The sequence below is a fragment of the Eurypyga helias genome, unplaced genomic scaffold (genome assembly GCF_000690775.1).
Source record: "Eurypyga helias isolate BGI_N326 unplaced genomic scaffold, ASM69077v1 scaffold21686, whole genome shotgun sequence".
Classification (NCBI taxonomy): Eukaryota; Metazoa; Chordata; class Aves; order Eurypygiformes; family Eurypygidae; genus Eurypyga; species Eurypyga helias.
Window position 1 is genome coordinate 7,074 of NW_010258799.1, and position 430 is coordinate 7,503.

At 67.0% G+C, this 430-nt stretch overlaps 1 protein-coding gene across 1 annotated transcript in view; it reads right to left on the reverse strand.

The window, feature by feature from the left end:
- SRPX2 (sushi-repeat containing protein, X-linked 2) overlaps positions 1 to 430 on the reverse strand; it is a gene marked incomplete at its 5' end in the record, with an annotated part of 3,456 nt that overhangs the window by 801 nt on the left and 2,225 nt on the right. The window contains 1 exon segment of the mRNA XM_010154498.1: positions 33 to 182. Within this exon segment, the coding sequence (XP_010152800.1) occupies positions 33 to 182 (150 nt within the window).

The following is a 430-nucleotide window of genomic DNA, read 5'->3' on the forward strand; positions in this document are numbered from 1 at the left end:
CTGCGCCGCGGGTCCCCCCTCCGCGCCCCCGCCGTGCCGCCTCCCGCTCGCTCAGCAGGTAGGTGTCGATGAAGACAAAGAGCTCGTCGGGGCTGACGGGGGAGATGTAGCGTTCGCGGTCGGTGCCCGCCTTGTCCAGCAGCACCGCGTTGAAGTGGGAGCGGGTGAGGTGCAGGAACTGCCTGGGGGTGCAGGGAGAGCTGCCGGTTAGGGCTGGGGGGGCTGCCGTTGAGGACTCGGCCTACCCACCCCATGCAAGCGTGCCCAGATCCTCCTGGGGTGGTGGCTCCCATCTCCTCCTCGGGGCTGTGAGCTCTGGGAGGGTTTGGTGATGCTGTATCCAGACTTGCTGGGGGCGTCCCCACATTGCACAAGCCCCTCCAGTGCAGCGGGAAGGGGCTGTCCATGAACGCTTCTGCAAAACTGTGCT